Genomic DNA, 14,551 nt, shown 5'->3' with positions numbered 1-14,551 from the left:
TTAAACAAGATGGAAAACTTTATGAAGTAATTTTATACTATTCATTTTGGAATACACCTTTCTGTTACTATGTGTAAAATTATGTTAGTGAATCATATCAAACAAAATAAAACATTGATGGTTTTATAGATTCAGAACACAACACTTCCTTTTCAAAAAACGACAACAAAGGTAACTCACAATAATTCAACTCAGAATACATAAAAAAACTGATCCTTAAATTGACCTACATGTAGATATTAACAATACGACTACAAGTAAAGCAGCTTTATTACACAAACCTTAAAATGTTCGAGATACCAATTTCACTTTATCAAAAATTTCGTTTAAATATCCAGAGAAAAAAAGGAATGTAAATGTCTAATTGACTCGAAACAAACGAATAATAACCTTCCTCCGTATATCATTCATTCCAGATAACAGAATCAAATAAACATGCAAACGATGGTATCTGAATTCGTCCTTGGCCAAATATAAACGACTCCACAAGATCACTTTCTCCAAGCATCGAAAACATTTCCATTCGTAGTGTTCTCTAAATTACCCTCGACACAGCCAAACAATTTCCCCCTACAGCCAATTGACACAAAATCCACCTTGTAACACACTTGTAACTGTACAATTCTAACATCATAAGTAACACAACAGGATGTTGAACATGAAATTAACCGCAACCAAACCACCAAAGAGAAAAGTCAGCCATCTTTCGTAGAAAAATCGTTGTTCAATAAGAAGACATTTAAGATTACATATCAATCGAAGACGTTGTCACACGAAGCGACAAAACTGCCTCGGAGCCACACAAAATCATCTATGGTTTATTTTAATCAGACATTCCGATCTAGAGATAGCACCGAGCAAATCAATTCCAGAAAAATATAATCGGCACACTCAACAGATCGTGAATCATGCAATACAGCTTGATAAAAAACTGTTCAAATTAAAGTGTCCGGTGCAATCCATCAACACCTCAAGCAATATTAAATTCAATTTTTTCAAAATATGTTTTACAAACTCTCATCGAGAACGAAAAATAACCATGATCGTGCTACAGAGCAGAGAACTCCATTTTTCTCGAATAACCATCCACTATTTTCACAGCATGAATAATACGTTTACTCTAAGTAATCTGATGTCTTTCATCTGTCCGACAGTATCGCATTTTCCTCAAAAAGCGCGTAAAATACGCATTAAAATCACAGAAAAACCAGCATTTCTCAATGTAGACGCAAAGCGTCCTCTCCGTTTCGCGCGTCAGTATTTGTTGAAAAAAATCCAAAGACCAAAAACAAGGCTCCGATTGGTGCAAGATATCAAAATTCGATACAACCCGAATACCGCGATGTGATTGGACATAAATATCCTAATGCGGCGATCTGATTGGAACGAAATACATACCTAATGTAGCGTTCTGATTGGTGCGAGTAACATAGCACTCGTTGTTTGTTTTTTAAAATAATTAAAAAATTAGTTACCATTCCCTTCATTATCATGCGCTGGAAATGTTTGTATAGCTTGACCTTTGAGTTTCCAGCGTCGTGACATGACGAAATAGTCGATAAGGCTTATTCAAGAATAAACAGAAAAAATAGATCGAACTGAGTTGAAAAACACTCTACCTTGTCTACTTGGGGCGATTGTTTAGAAAGAGCAAGAATGGAAAATTACTAAGAGTGGTATATATTTAATTCTATATAAAAACATTGAAAGAAACTTCTTAGAAAATAGATTGAGTTGATAATAACGATCAAATGTTTGAACGTGACATTATTTACACTAATTCGCTCGAATTAAGGATTAAAAAACAGATGGCACGGATGACCTGTACTTTAGAACACCACAGGCTGTCCATTACCCGAAGATGGAATAATGTGACCCCCATCATCCATATTCCTCAGGGCTAATGAAATGAGCCCTAACGAGTGAAAATTACCAGTTAAAACTAATGACCTAAGATTCCGCCTTGCTCGATTTTACTTTATTTGACATCTACTTTCCGTTGTAGGTTCAAATTTTCGTTTAATTTTGATTGTTACTAAGAATAGTCTTAACCCGACTTCCTTCACCGTGAGATTTGACCTGAAGCTCTAAAACTGTCACTTGTGACGTATAGTTTCTCAGAAATTCCATGTTATTTTTCCAGGAATTTACCTCCACGAGTCTATGTTCAGGGTTTTCCCTGTGGTTTGGCGGCAGAATCAAAACTACTCCAGCATTCACGTGTAAAGTTTTAAATCATCCTCACTTAATTAAAAAAGATAATGCGTGCCCCCTACCGTCTTAGAAACGACTTATTTTCAGCCTTTCTGAGATGATAGGTTCTTTTTCAACCAACAATAAGAAATAGGTATTTTCTCTGAATTTTAGATGCGCTCGTTACGGAATCAATCGAAGCGGGTCGTAAAAATAGCCTTGGGAGTCATTTTTCTCCAAAGACTTCCCGTCCGTTTGAGTTATGAAGTTTCCTTTAGCGAGGGAAGTGAATAATTCATTACAATCCACCATACACTCGAGTGAAACAGATGATTTTACCTGAATTTCACGGTAATTAATGTCAAAAAAAATTATTGGTTTGTACTGAATGGCGAATTTTTATCTCTGGTTTTCTTTTAATGCTTGAAAAAGGCTTGAACAGGGAACTGAACATGGTTATCCAAAACATTGGATTTGAACTGGTGTAGTGTAGTGATGTAAACCTATTATTAAAGCAAACATGACAAATTTCCTATTTGCTTTTTCATTTGACTATTCATCTCAACATGGAAGATAATAAACTTGATTTTGATCCAGAAACGGAAGATTCATTATCCCAAAGAAAGGAAATATTACGACTTATGATAATTCTTTGTGATATCAAATCCCCTTCTTACGTTGTCAGCTTATAATAAGTCAGTCGTGCCATTTTGCACTAACGATCATTATTCCCTGTCCAAGTTCTTGACGTATTATAGTTTACCTCCTCTTGCTATATATGGTAAACTTGGAGGTGTGTCATTGACGTCAGTACCCGTAAGCGTTTTGAGTGGCTGATATCGATAGGTTTCACTGAGAAGTGTCACATCATGGCTGTCGGAGAAAAAGCCTCTCATACCCTAGAGGATATGTTGGTAGTTTCATAAGAATTTCCTTAGCTTTCTTCGCTGAGGATTGATCCTGGAATCATGAACGATGAAGAAGACTTACCCAGTGAGATAGACACCATCAGAGATCTGTGTGGCTTGCAAACAAGAGACGTAACTTCGCGGCTTGAATTCCTTGAATTGCTAGGGAAAACACTAAAAGCGTGGACAAACAGACATCAAGAAAATGGGGAAAATGGGTTTGAAAACTTTTCTTCGAGTGTTTTGCCTTGTATTTTGAGACTGTCATTTAGAAGTCCCTTTTCGGATATCAGGGAGCGTTGTACAGAGTTGCTCCTCGCCGTGAAGGTAAGGAACATGTGAAGTATCGGATCTAGCCATTTGTGTCATGTTTACCACTTCCTTTGAAGAAATGGCCGCTCAGCTTTTGTTATTTTTTCTCTAGGAAAAAGGTATTAAGGTTCCTCGAACGATTCACAAGGGGCCTTCGATGTTTATTCCGTCAAAAAAGGTATTTATTCATCGCTGTTTTTAGAGTAATCGTAGTTCGTCCGCTAAAAATCTCCTGTATTGGTTCAAAAGGTCAAACTCAAGTTGCATCATCCCAGTGCCAGCCGAACCGGTATTTGTAAACCTTGCCTTTTTGGTCTTAACGAACAGTAATAGAGAACTAACCCAATCCTCTTCGACCTCTGCAAAGAATTTTCAGCATATTCTGTTCAAAGTACTTTACTTATTAATTTGAGATTTGTACCCTGCCGAATGGATTTATCTATTGTACCTATTCTCTATCTCTACAGTATCTTCTACTTTCCATATTTCATGCCTTTTTATCTCATGGACACCCTTGCGTGCCGCGAGAATATTAGCACAAAGCAAAAACGGACTAATCTCATTTCTTTTCATTACGAAAAGAATACTGTACCTCAGGTAGACTGAAGCATTTGATCTCAAATGCTGTGCAGTGAAAGCGAATTTGCTGCTGGCAAATGATGTTTCTGCAAATCTTCGTATTTCGGTCCACCGGCTTAAATATTTATTGATCTGAAGTTCAGGTCCTAAGGTCCATGAGATATGTTTTTAAGTCTCAACAGCAATTAAAATTTATCATTTACGCATATTGTGCGTCACTAGTCTGAATTGTTTTATTTGTAATTCGGTCTGGTGATTCGACATTGTTAATTCCGTCTGGTGATTCGACATTGTTAATTCCATCTGATTGTCCGCTTGAGGGCGTAGATATAGATATTTCAAAATTATTATTGGGACCTTTATGTTACCTTGGAATCTCCCACAGGTAGAAATTTTTATCCAGCAATAGATTGTTAGTTATTTTAAGGCTTATGTGTGGAGAATCGTGTAGGTAGACCCTGCATGCCTAGGGACTAATATTATATGCTTCTGCTAATACTGATTGTGTAACTGTAGAGTGGATTGAGGTACATTGTGTGTATTACATTTCTCATATCGTTTAGTTACTGTTGAAACATTAACAATACAAGCTTTCTGTCTCGATTTATGTATAAAGCAAAATCCTTCTTCATTGAGATCACGGTAATAAACCTCACCAGTGAACAATGAAAATAAACAAATAGGGTTTTCCCCATGAAAAAACTGATGTGAGCAGCAAAAGGGAAGGAAAGAAGCATGTGGTTTTGTGTTCATTCTAAACACTCCAGGCTAAATTTACAACAGGATATTGCTTTCTTCAATATAACACTGACTAGTCTAGGAGTCAGTTGTCATAGAGCTTCACTAAATTTGAATATTTTCCTCTCTGAGGCAATGTATCATATTTGCATGTGTAAATTGGACAGTATGTGATGATTGCATGGGACAAGCATAAAATTGAAACAAAACCAGACAATGTTGGAGTGATGAAGCTCAAATCTGGGAAAGATTTGGAACAAAATCTTGTCAATGACAAACTGATTGTCATCTCAGGAAACCCTCCAGAAAAAAGGGCTAATTCCAGTTTTAAGGCAATGTTTTGTCTTCTTTGTTTTTTTTTTTTTTGGTAAGTGAAGTAAGTTGAGATGAAAATTTTAATGATATGAAAACATTTTGTGATAAGTTAACCTCAAAACAAATTCACCAAGATATTACAGTAACTTATTGTTTCAATTATTGGAAAGAAAAATCCTAATGGAGGGAAAGGCAAAGAGGGCACAAAATATTTTGTATTTAGCATAATGAAACATTGGTGAAGAGAATTAAGAGCTGAGTAGGTGGGAGAACCTCGCTTTCAAACCATCATTCCCTAATGCTAAACTATGGCTTCACCCAGTTGGTTTGATCTAGATAATTAACTGTGAGCAGCAGCATTGTGGAATAGAATTTAAAAGTGTTGCTTGTGGTTAATTTATATTGCCATGTGTGTTTGCTCACATGTTGTTCACTTTCAAATTCCCTTCCTACGTTACCACAAAATCTAGCTCATGAGCTTATTCTCTTTTCATTTGTGTTCCAAAGCTCTCTGCATTGCTTTTTGCCTTGTTAACCCAAAACTGTTAGATGGTTCTATATTTTGCTAAATGAAGTTAGTCAGTCAGGGTCATTACAAAAAAAGCCTTTGTTCCTACAGATACTACCGAAAGGCAAGTACAGTTTTGCATCAGAAATATCACATTTTAACATATCTCTTAACCCTGTGACCAACTTGTCACAGTGAGTAAATATGTGTTATCAAAAGACAGTGCACCACCTACTCTTTCCCTGGCTTTGGTTTGCTTCTTTTATCTGCCAATCCCAATTGTAAAACTTTAAGCATTGTTTCAAGGTACATAATTTAATTCAGTCTATAATTTACAGCTCCATTTATGCCTTACACATAAACAGAAACATTTAGAAAGGCAACACAGTGTAATTTGTATGCTTAATCTAAATTTGCATAAATAATAGACATGTGTGAATTTGATTTTAATGATTTCTTCAAACATTTGAAATGCAAAAAGTATAAAAAGTTTCTTTTAATTTGTCAATGGAATGCCTTGCCTATCATAGTGTAATAGCTGAGTTTTTGTCATATATTTTGTTGAGAAAATACATTCGCAATTTCTTCCCCCCCTGAGGTTGCAAAACATCCTGAAGAATGGGAGTATAGATAAACTGATAAACCTTCCCAAGTGGTTTTGCAAAAATTAAAACATGTTCTTCTACACATTCAATATTTGAGTTATTACTTAGTGCTTACAATGGCATCACTACAATTTCTACTATTATATTGGTACAATTTGCCTTGAAATGAGCAAAGTTGCTGTTGCTGAAAAGTAAGAAGGAGGAGCATTGCTTCAAGTTTTGCAGTCAATTTTCTTGCCTTTTCTGCAATGTCTTTAATCGAAGATAGACAGAGCTAGCAGCATAGTCTTGCAAATTTACCAGCTGAGTTTGCAGGCAATTACATCCTACACACATTCGTTTGAAGTCTTTGATCCTCAAAATAAACATTCAAGGCAGTTAAATGTGTTTGATATTGCAATAATTACTGGGAAGTCTGAGACATCAATCAACTTAGATTCTGAAGAACATGCTACAAAAACAAATGTTAGAATAAAAAGAAACAACAAGCTAACAGAGAAAAACCAAAAAAGATGAAAATCATAATTAGCCAGCACCTGCACACTTTGATTATCCCTGCTCTCGATTAATATTGCTGTGGTGATGAGTTAAATATCAGAAATCTCAGAGCTATGAACCCTATATAAAACCCTGTATATGCAATGCTTTGCATCAATCACTTATTATTTTGTAGTACTAAACATATGCATCCTTGAACAGGTTCCTTCTATGGACACTGATGATGAGCAGGTGCTTAGCTTGCTTGTGGAATCCTTCCTGTTAAGTGGACGTGTCACAAATGTCACTTCTCTGATTGCACTTCACCCTCAGTACCTGGAATGCTTCCTTAAGACTGAGTTTTCTATGTTTAAAGGGGAAGGTCCCCTACCTTTTATCTGGAGATGTTACATTGCTATCATGGTTAGTGCAGTAGTTGTTTTTCATAGTGCAACCCTACCCAGCTTTTCATTCCCATAATTATTAATTAAATGGTATAGTTATTCTCTTTAGTAGTTACATTGCAATTTACATTTGGTAAAATATCTAAATAACAACCTCCAACAGATAGGTTGGTCTGATCTGACCACCTCTTTGGTGGATAGTGTTTTGTCAGTGGGAGAGATTTCATTCCAGTTATCTCCCAGTGGGAGTAACATGTTGAGCATGAAGAGAAATGGAAAAGGACTGAACAATTTGTTGTGCTTTGAAAAGGAGTTTATGTTTTATGGGAGTCCTGTTCCATATGTGAATGGCACATTTCATTTTTGCTGGCATTAAGAATAGTGCTGTTTGTAGTGAGGTCTTCAAGCTGCAACCATCTTGGTCACCATGGCAAGTAATTCAAACTATAAAGGCTGAATTTGCAGCCTGTTCACAGCAGTCATGCAGAACCCTGTAATATTTTTATTTCTTAGTAGTTATAGTCTAAAGGATTTAAGTGAGATTAGAATTTTTACAAAATATTAAGGAATATATTAGGGTACAAAATACATTTTTCGTCTTTTTTTGAAATGAATTGTTGTTAATTGGTTTCATTTTTTTAGGGTGCAAGCAGGCATCGCTGTTGCTTCTTGGTATGTATTACAACTCCTATAACAAAAGTTAATTTTTCCCATCTGTAGTTAGTGTGTTTAACCATTTCCAAACAGTCAGACTACCTTCAAGAACTCCCTGTGTCAAATTGAGTTATATAAACTAACTAAAGGTTATTTAATCTGTTATTTTACAGACATGGAAAAGGAATTTTCCACAGTATGATTATTGTGTTCAGGGCAATTATTTTGACATTGACAATTGAGACATTGAGACAGTAACTGTGCTATCATTCTGGGACAACTTGCCATTTATTGTACTCTTAGTTGTAATTGGCATTTGAATTGTCCTTTTTTAGGTACGATTGTATGAGATAGAGTTTCTGAAACAACAAGGAGAGAAGGAATGGCTTCAAGGCCTGAACTACATTCCAGCCAAACTAAGAGCTCTCTGTGAGATCAACAAGATCTTAGCACACCAGCCATGGCTACTGAAAGCTAGTCACATTGAGGTAGGTGTCAAAATTGGGTTGGAGTCTAAGAAGTACATGTAAATATAAAATGTGGTAAAGTAAACTGTAACATTGAGGTATTAAAGGGAACATGAAACTTGATGACTGCATGTGCATGTATCTTACTGGTTTTTGACCAGAAGACAACAGGGCTTCAGATTACTGTTTTTCATTGGATTATGTCTGGCTAAATTGGCAAGTGTCCAACAAGGTCAGACACAATGTCTGGACAACATTTTCTCTTTATTACAATAATAAAAGAAATGACAAATCTGGTTTCCTCTAAATGATGATTTTGTCTAAACAAGGATATATTTATGAATAAACAGTAATAATGAAAACCTGTACAACTAAAATAGTGACTTTTTAAGACTTGCTACTTCAAGAAAGAAAAGTTGTTTTCAGCCAAACATTGACTGTGATCCCATTTACTTGTGTGCTGCAACATTGCATTCAGCCTTGGAACATTGACTGTGATCGTGTTTTAACTGTCATAGTGTCATGAAATATTTCAATGTCGTGTTTCAGAACCTTCTCAAAGGACAAGACAATTGGTCACTTTCAGAACTCGTCCAGGCCATTGTAATCCTCGTTCATACCCACAGTCTGTGTAGCTTTGTATATGGCTGTGGAATAACACCAGAAATAGACTTTGACAGAGGGCACACGTATAAAACACAGTCACTCTCTGAGTTTAACAAAGCAATAATTGAAGGAGATAACCTTCCTGTTAATGGTGTGGACAATCAATCAAGCGTGAAAAACCTGGTGGAGAAAATGAAGGAGGCAGAAGCCAAACAGGATACACTTCTGGAGACCACACAGGAGGAACTGTTTCAACAGTTTGAAAAAGTAGAAAGTGGAGAAGGTAGGAGAAGGTGTTTTGTGTGAAAGCTGTTGTTACGTGTTGTTATAAATGAAGTTAAGCCTATTCATGGTTTAACCAGCTTATGGATAGTCTTGGTTCTGGTTATTTTTAATGTGCCTCTGCTTTTACTTTACACATACCCTATTCTCTCATTTGCCACTAATCTGGAACAAACAAAAGTACTCAAGCACAGACAAAATTGTCAGTCATTAAATTTTTACCAATGAATATAAGTGTGCGTAGGTTATGTCACTTGAATTTCCTCTTGCCTTGATTGCACTCAGCTTGGAATACTTTTCGTAAGTCTGTGGCTACTTTCATTGGCAGTTTTTATATCATTTCTTAGGCAATTTGAGCCAAGATAAGTCTTGTATAGCTTAGCTTACACCTAGCTCAAGAGATTTTCCTTTGCTAGAAGTTGTTGTTTGTTACACTACCTTCTCTTTTACATTTCTAGTTTCCACTTGTAAAGACAAAGTTTCAGTTGCCAATGAAGCACCTCAGCCAGGTATAGCAAGGTACCTAACAGATGCCTCATTTTGTTACTATGATTTTGCAAGCAGAGAAGAAAGTGATATATCAACCTTCCGAGTGCAAGATTACTCGTGGGAAGAGCATGGCTTTTCGCTTATCAACAGACTCTACCCTGACATGGGTCAGATGTTGGACGATAAATTCAGCTGTGCATTCAACCTGACGTATAACACGTAAGCAATGTTTATCCTTTGTCAGAAGTAGTAGTCAGTAATTGGTGGTCTCACCCCACTGTGCAACTTTCAAACCAGATTTTTATTTTATGAGATCTGAGTGTCAGTGTTAAGATAAAGTCCATGTTGAAGTTGAATGAAATCTGAGATATTGGAGAGGCGCATCATAACTTTTATGGCAAATGGAAAAAATTTACATGTTGCAATCTGCTTCTAGTGATTATGGGATGAAACAAAAATACCTGCACAAGCCATAAACAAGAGATGATTTTTCTACAGGGTTGATCTAGAGACAAGAGGAAAAATGAGTAACATTAGAGTTCACTTTTGGCCTTTGTCTTTGACAAGAATGCATTGCTTAAATTGACCGCTGAGCAAGTATTTGCAAGAACAAGCACTCATTTGTCAATGAAAAATTCACCAAAAGAAATTTGCACAAAAGCTGCATAGTCATATTTAACAGCAACACTTTTTCAGAATTTATAATTATTTTATAAAACACTATGCATAGGTGAACATCATTTTGTTATGATCTCAGGTTGGGTAAAGTGGAAAATGTGGACACATCAACTTTTCGCACAGCTACTTGGAACTATATTCATTTGGTTTTTGGCATATATCATGATGATTACCTATACACTGAGGTAAATTTTCATTTTCACAATCCACATAGAAAAAAATAAAAAAGCAGGTGCATGTTTCATACTAGAAGAGATGTATTGTAGTAGTTTGCTGTGAGATATGGTAATGTATATGTGAATCTGAGACTTGAAATTTAGGTAATGGAAAGTAATAGTCATTTTAAAAATAATGCAGTTTCAAGAAGCAGTTTTTTTATCTTGTAGGTTAACAAGCTGTTGGAAAGACCATTTAAAAAGTACATTAAAGTGGTTAGTGGTTGTGATCTTTCAATTGTCATTTTCCAAATTTCCTTTGAACCCTTTGCCTCCAAACAACAGTATGCATACTGTCTATATTGTTCTCTATACATTTCTTAAGTTGCTGACGAGGAGACTTTGTTTAACAGTCGAGCTTCTTCAGTTGGTGATCATTTCCTTTAATCTTGTGACCTTAATGTGTGATTCAGGGCTGATGTCACAAGGAGGAAGTAGATTCTAGTCACTTTGAGGGAGTCAAAGGGTCAATAGACTGTAGACAACTGAGTTTTTGAAAAAAATTATGCAATGAATAGAACTTATCAGTCAAAGAGGGGAATGACCTTTGATATTTCTTATAGGTTGCTTGCCGTCCCGAAAAAGTTACCGTTGATGACTACATGGGATTTATGCCAGACCTTGACCATTCAGAGAAGGTATGATCTGTCCAATCCTGCGTAGAAAAAAAAAAAAAAAGAGAAAGCAAACAAACTAACAATTGAAATCAAAATCCAGATACTGTATCTATGACCGTTCTCTCTGTGTTGGTAATGCTGTGGCCTTACAGTTAGTGAGGTGGGACTTAGTTATACTAAATGTGAATATTGATTGGGGTAATTGTGGAATGCCTGTGGCGATTATTTAAAGAACGTTGCCTCGTCTCCTGGGGTTACTGTTCATCTGAGAAGTTATTTTATTTCCTATTTCTTCGCATCTCAGCATGGCACATCAGTAACTTGAATAAATCTTCATTTCACTGTTAGGTTCATATCAACCTTTTACTGTTGGAGTCTCGCCTTCAGGCTGAACTTCTGTACGCATTAAGAGCAATAATGAAGTATATGACGTGATGTACCACGTGACGATATTTGACGCGATGTACCACGTGATGTATAGAGTTAGAATCGTAAAACTAGTATTGAATAGAGGATAATCCCTTGTTGGTTAATCCTGATTATATTTATTATCTTATGTTGACAGCTTTCTTAAGAGTACAAATTGTTGTTGTCGTTTTTAAATTTTTGGAGTGATTTGGAAATTTATCTCTCTCGTTTCCCAGTATTCTAAATCATTTTGGCTGTCTCGTTTAAATGAAAATGTCTCGAGAATATTTTTATTTGAATGAGGAAAACAAATATTACAATGCTTCAAGTTTGAGAAACTTTTGCATTTCAATATTGTTTTGTTTTTGTTATCCTTAAGAAAGCAAGTATTGTAACATTTCCAAGTCTGCACTCGACAACAAGAAATTGTGTCTTATTCTAAGAAGGTAATTAGAAATATCTTTGCTGGCTTCTTCCATTTTAGTTGTTTGTTGAGTGGGTAACTTAGATCTGAAATGCTAGAGATGCCTAGTAATGTTTGATAGTGGCCTTCTAGATTTTGAGTGGATGAAAAAAAAAAGATCAGGAATTGGGATGTACTTCGTAGCTTTCGTTTCTGGGGAAAAAAACAGAGATTTCAAACTACAACAGCAAACTGTTGACACCACAGTGTCCTTACTACAATTCAGAATGGAATGGTAGTTGTGTGTAAAGTAAAATCTATTTTTTCATTTATTTATACGAGATGTTCTAAGCGGTTTGTGAAAGGAGACTGTCAGAAAAGTCCAAAATTTTGGGATGGCACAAAGAGCTAGTCACAGGCTAGTGTAGAAATGTTTAATTGACAAGAAGGGAGGGCTTAAGATCACGTGACGGACAACGATGGCGTGAGGAGTTTTATTTGATTGGCTGTGCTTTTCAACCCTTTCTGATTTGTCAGATCATCTCATATGCGCTATTGCGTGTATGATCAAAGTGCAGCAAGAACATTTTTAAACTGATATTTACTACAGAAGGGCAATTAAGATTATTAGTTAACCAATACTGTACTACATACAGTGTGGATGTCGGATTAATTTCGCTCGACTAAGAACCTTCAGCAAATCACTCTTGCGGTGAGAAGGTATCTAGTCTTTTACTTCTTGCCCTTCTGAACTGTCTCGTTCCTCAGTGGATGTGCTTACGACTGAGTATATTTTATCATCTTGATATTAAATGTTACTTCAGTAGAGGTCATTACTAAATTTTGAAGCGAACATAAAGGTGGGGGAAATTAATCGCTTGTCGTAGAGTATCTTGTGATGCCTGGTATTTGAAACAAGCGAAATCATTTCTCAACCACCATTATGACATCAGAACTGTAAACAAATTTTGTTTTCAAACTCTTGTATATTCTGAAAGAATAAAATCAGGTTAATTGCTCAATGGAGTTCGATTTCAGCCTCAACGGACCTGATACGTGCTCATTTCTTTTTTTACTGTATGTTAGCCCTCGGAAATGAGTGAAATACGGCGATACCAAAAAGGCGATTTAGTCACGTTCCAAGCCTCGGTGACCCTGGTTTTGATGCATTTCGCCTAATACTTATGGAAAAGTGTCAGAATAAAATGTATCACTTAAATCAGCTATCTTATAGTCTTAAATTGTGGTTCATTTTGCATCAAAATTATTGTAGTGTTGGAGACATTTGCTTAGTTGCCAGAGAGGAAGTTATGCAGTTTGCTCCAAAGATGACGTAGTCCCACTGATTTGGAGTATATCACTTGGGGCAGGCTGTATTTTTGTTTGTTATGTATTTTTAAGAGCCATTATTAAAGATATCATATAATTATGCTTAAAACAAAGGTGCAAATGTCTGACTTTTTATCTCCAAGGAGGAGTGACAGATGAGATCAATCAATATAGTGTTTAATTTGACGATCGAAATCGTTCAGAGTATTTTTCTTATTCAGGTTTATTAATGGATCTATATCACTCGCTCTTCCATCATGAAAAGTCCAATTTTCCAAGGACAGTTAACAGGATATAACATGTGATTGAAATATCTTTAATGATTCATTATGTATATTATGATTGTGTGCAGTTCGGTAGATTGCTAAAACAGCAAATCGAAGCCTTCATTTTGAAGCCACTAACAGACTGAATATTTAAGGGCACACTTCACAGCTGTCTAAAACTGAAATCAAAGAGAGCGTATAAAGATAATTTAAACAAAGAGAAACCAAACTACGTACTTGCGTCATTCAAAGAAAATATAGGACCACTGCGGTGGCCTGCAAGAATCGCTAGTTGTAGGGTAAATTCTGTTCTAAAAAGTTTCGTAACTGCTCGTTGTTGGAAATATGAACAGTGCCTTTCTTTTCGATTCCAGGCAGTCAATTTTATTTTATGAACACGGAGTAAGTGTGGCAAAACATTAAAAAGTTTATTTGACACGTGATATTTCGAAACTTATTTACCATTATTTTTATAGCTTTTCGTAATATATTTTACACTATGTCACAGTCAGAGGGCGAACATCTTCAAGAAAAGCAGTGCGTTGGGCCGGATTCACTCTTGCCAACCCTCAGAGAATATCATTTTAACGTATTAGCTTTTTCAAGTTTCGATTTTTAAAGCTAGTCCCAAGGCCGAAACACTAACGGTTCGTGGGGATCAGACATGAATGTAATTGTACCCAACAGCAGATGTTTAACTCCTTCGCGGTCATTTTTTCGGGAAACAATACCCCCTGAAGAGCAAGAAGCAGGAATGGCCTGTTCTCCAACTTGAGTGTTTTACCAAGTTATCTTTAGCCGGGTCATCAGTAGTGTAGTTTTTTATTTTATCTATGAAAGTATTTTGAAGACTGTTACAGCCCTGCTACCACAGAGTTCATGGCAATCCTTAGTTCGAATTAGTGAACGTTCGTGATAATTTGCTTTGGTGCAATGTCGAATGTTGCTATTGAACGAATAAATGATTACTCCTCACTTAACCAATGAACACCTTTGTGTTTATTGTTTCTACTCAGTCATAGGATGGATATGTAATTAGGATTCGAGGGAATAGGAAAGTTAGAAACACTTCTGAGAAAGTAGAGCTGAACAGAGAAC

General features: G+C 36.0%; 1 protein-coding gene across 1 annotated transcript; it reads left to right on the top strand.

Moving 5' to 3' along the window:
• Nucleotides 1-3,059: 3,059 nt before the first annotated feature.
• On the top strand, nucleotides 3,060-13,300 carry LOC131793636 (sestrin-1-like). The gene is made up of 11 exons (XM_059111069.2): nucleotides 3,060-3,428; nucleotides 3,526-3,591; nucleotides 6,858-7,058; nucleotides 7,682-7,711; nucleotides 8,029-8,181; nucleotides 8,710-9,049; nucleotides 9,507-9,756; nucleotides 10,295-10,400; nucleotides 10,602-10,646; nucleotides 10,994-11,068; nucleotides 11,396-13,300. The coding sequence occupies exons 1-11, from the start codon at nucleotides 3,162-3,164 to the stop codon at nucleotides 11,480-11,482; spliced, it is 1,620 nt and encodes a 539-aa protein (XP_058967052.2). The 5' UTR covers nucleotides 3,060-3,161; the 3' UTR covers nucleotides 11,483-13,300.
• Nucleotides 13,301-14,551: the final 1,251 nt, after the last annotated feature.

Source organism: Pocillopora verrucosa, chromosome 9 (assembly GCF_036669915.1).
Source record: "Pocillopora verrucosa isolate sample1 chromosome 9, ASM3666991v2, whole genome shotgun sequence".
In the NCBI taxonomy this organism is placed as follows: domain Eukaryota; kingdom Metazoa; phylum Cnidaria; class Anthozoa; order Scleractinia; family Pocilloporidae; genus Pocillopora; species Pocillopora verrucosa.
Note: the sequence above shows the minus strand (reverse complement) of the source record. Positions and strands in the feature narration are given on the sequence as shown.

Excerpts from the sequence above, each read along its gene's own strand:
- LOC131793636 (XM_059111069.2), top strand. The coding sequence starts at position 3,162 with ATGAACGATGAAGAAGACTTACCCAGTGAGATAGACACCATCAGAGAT. Across the intron at positions 8,182-8,709 it reads TGAAAGCTAGTCACATTGAG|AACCTTCTCAAAGGACAAGA; the intron begins GTAGGTGTCAAA and ends GTCGTGTTTCAG. Across the intron at positions 9,757-10,294 it reads TTCAACCTGACGTATAACAC|GTTGGGTAAAGTGGAAAATG; the intron begins GTAAGCAATGTT and ends TTATGATCTCAG.